We start from the raw sequence: 2,441 nt of genomic DNA, 5'->3' as shown, positions 1-2,441 counted from the left end.
GCAATCGAGTCGACAGTGTGCTGTGCCAGAGGGCGGTGGACATTATTTGTGTTATTGTTTACTTCAGTTTAAACTACTCGCCAGTTCAGAGTGGTAGAGCAGAGCGAAAAGTCGTCTTGTGAAATATCTTGATTATTTAGAAGAGCAGTCATGGAGGCCTCATCATCATCTTTTCCTCGAGAAATCACACCACCAGCATATGGAGTGAGGATATTTTCCTTGTCTGAACAGCAGTTTATCCACGCCGGCCACCTCTTTGACACCATGATGGCAGACGAGGACATCCGACGGACAGGTGCATTTATTGTAAGTAACTCTCATTTCAAATACCGATAGATTGGACTGGTTTCCCTACAAAAAATAAGATCACTTTAAAAAGATCGTGACGATGACACCAGGGAGCTAACCTAAAAAAAACACAAAAAAACCACTTCAGTGTTGTGTCCAGAAGCAGTCCCTAGATGTGAATAAATCTGAGCCCTGTGTATGCTAAAATGTTTTGTCTCCCCTTCCTTTTGGTTGAATTTGTTCTCAAAGTAACGGTTTGGAATTTGTTTTCCGAATTTTATGTGTTGTTCTTTCCAACTTGAGGAAAATTGACACAGTAGCGCGTGGTCAACTGCGGGCATGGCCTGGGCGCCTCGCTCGTACTTGGTCAACTGCGCGCAGTTCCAGTGGAGGACAACGTGCTCCCTAGGCTTGGGGGATTTCCTGCTGGAGATTACCGGTCGTAAAGCGGGAGTGACAACAACATTGATGCCCAGCCAGAGAGATGGAAACTTAATTTTTTATGTGTAATTCCTGTTTCAGGGCAGGCTCGAGGACTCTGCCGGGCCTTCAGATCAGGATACCCTGAACTGTGTGAATATTGTCAAAGACACACTGCGCACAGATGCTAACAACCCAGAGACAGGGAGACCCTTCTTCGATCCGAGCCTTCAACTCAGACGAAACGTTTGGCCAGAGAAGCATGTGTACGAGATGACTCCTGCTTCCAATAAGGAGACGGACTCGGACCAGGTGATGGAGTTGAGGAAGATGTTCAAGAGAAAAATTCTGAGACATGACTTCCTCAGCAACAGCAAAGAAAAGAAGCAGACTGACCTGTAAGTTACACTACCTGATTTATATTCTTTAGGGTGCTCCCGCATTGTCTTCTAATCAGCTTGCTTTCTTGACCGAATTCTCTGAGACGTGGTGCAATTATTGTGAGGACTCCAGTTATTCTGAAAGGGGAAATGAAATACGTTGTAAACCTAATAATTAGACCCAAACTGACAACAGTAAATTAATAATACAACTTTGATTGGCTAGAGTTGCAAAGTTATGGTTTATTTGATTTACTAGTATTATAAAAATATTATTAATTCAATCCAATGTCAGTTGGGCTCTAATAATTATAAGGTTTACAAGGTATTACACTTCCCACATTTCTAAATAACATGAGTTGTACCAAGAATTGCAACATGTCTCAGCTAATTCGGTCTAGAAAGCAGGCTGAGTAGAAGACAATGCTTGAGCACCCATACAAACCCCCCCAAAAAAGGGTACTTTTGTGTAAGCATCTTTTTTATTCTACTTGAAAAAGGGAGAAGACGTACAATGCCTCTGGTGTTAATGGGGTGCTGACTGAATTCTTCGAACAAGTGCTAAAGAGAAGGAAAAGAATACTGTACGCAGTCAACATGACGCTGGAAAAGGACTTGAGGACAACAAAGGATCTGGCCATGAGTGAAATGAGATCTCTCATGGAGCATCTCCCTGGTGGTCCTCGTGCGGGCATAAATTGTCCTGCAGTATCCATCGGCCAGGAGGGGGCCACCTTTAATCCGCATATTGAGTACTGTGCGTTCCAGGGCGTTGATCGCCTCATTGCTGGCGCACCCAAACTCTGGTAAATACTTGGGATCCTTCCTTACAACAATGACAATCATTCCTCATGCAATTCTGTCTCAGCATATGATTTTGAATTTCTTTTTTTTTATTTTCAGGTTCATTATCCCACCCAGGTTTTATTCAGCCTACTTACAATTAATAAAGAAAACGGGTGTAGACGAATTTGACATGTTCTGTAATTCCCTACTTCTCCACAACAAAATGTTTTTGGATCCGCGAACAGTGATACAGTATGGCATTCCCGTCTTTACGGTAAGTTGTTTTTTTTTTTTCTCCCTTCCTGATGTTCAGAGATTTGTTGTGCAATCATTTTATGCTGGTGAACTGAAAGTAATAGTATGTATCCTTTCTTCTTAGGTGGTTCAGCAGCCTGGTGACATTGTCTACCTATTGCCTCATACTATTCACTGGGGCATAAATTTAGGTTTGAACATCAACGAAAGTATGAACATTGCCTCAGCTTCCTGGGCTGTGTCAGGGATGCTTGCTCCAGGGAGTTGCTCATGTACCAAGTAAGCGACTTGCGCCCAATAACATACCTTTTT

General features: G+C 42.8%; 1 protein-coding gene across 1 annotated transcript in view; it reads left to right on the top strand.

Moving 5' to 3' along the window:
- Positions 1-6: 6 nt before the first annotated feature.
- LOC113213048 (uncharacterized) overlaps positions 7-2,441 on the top strand; it is a 13,010-nt gene continuing 10,575 nt past the window's right edge. The window contains exons 1-5 of the mRNA XM_026431978.2: positions 7-306; positions 811-1,106; positions 1,589-1,894; positions 1,992-2,148; positions 2,254-2,408. Of these exons, the coding sequence (XP_026287763.2) occupies positions 151-306; positions 811-1,106; positions 1,589-1,894; positions 1,992-2,148; positions 2,254-2,408 (1,070 nt within the window). The 5' untranslated portion in view covers positions 7-150. The remainder of the gene's footprint in view (positions 307-810; positions 1,107-1,588; positions 1,895-1,991; positions 2,149-2,253; positions 2,409-2,441) is intronic.

This window comes from Frankliniella occidentalis, unplaced genomic scaffold (assembly GCF_000697945.3).
Source record: "Frankliniella occidentalis isolate FOCC.00 unplaced genomic scaffold, Focc_3.1 Scaffold208, whole genome shotgun sequence".
Lineage (NCBI taxonomy): Eukaryota > Metazoa > Arthropoda > Insecta > Thysanoptera > Thripidae > Frankliniella > Frankliniella occidentalis.
Note: the sequence above shows the minus strand (reverse complement) of the source record. Positions and strands in the feature narration are given on the sequence as shown.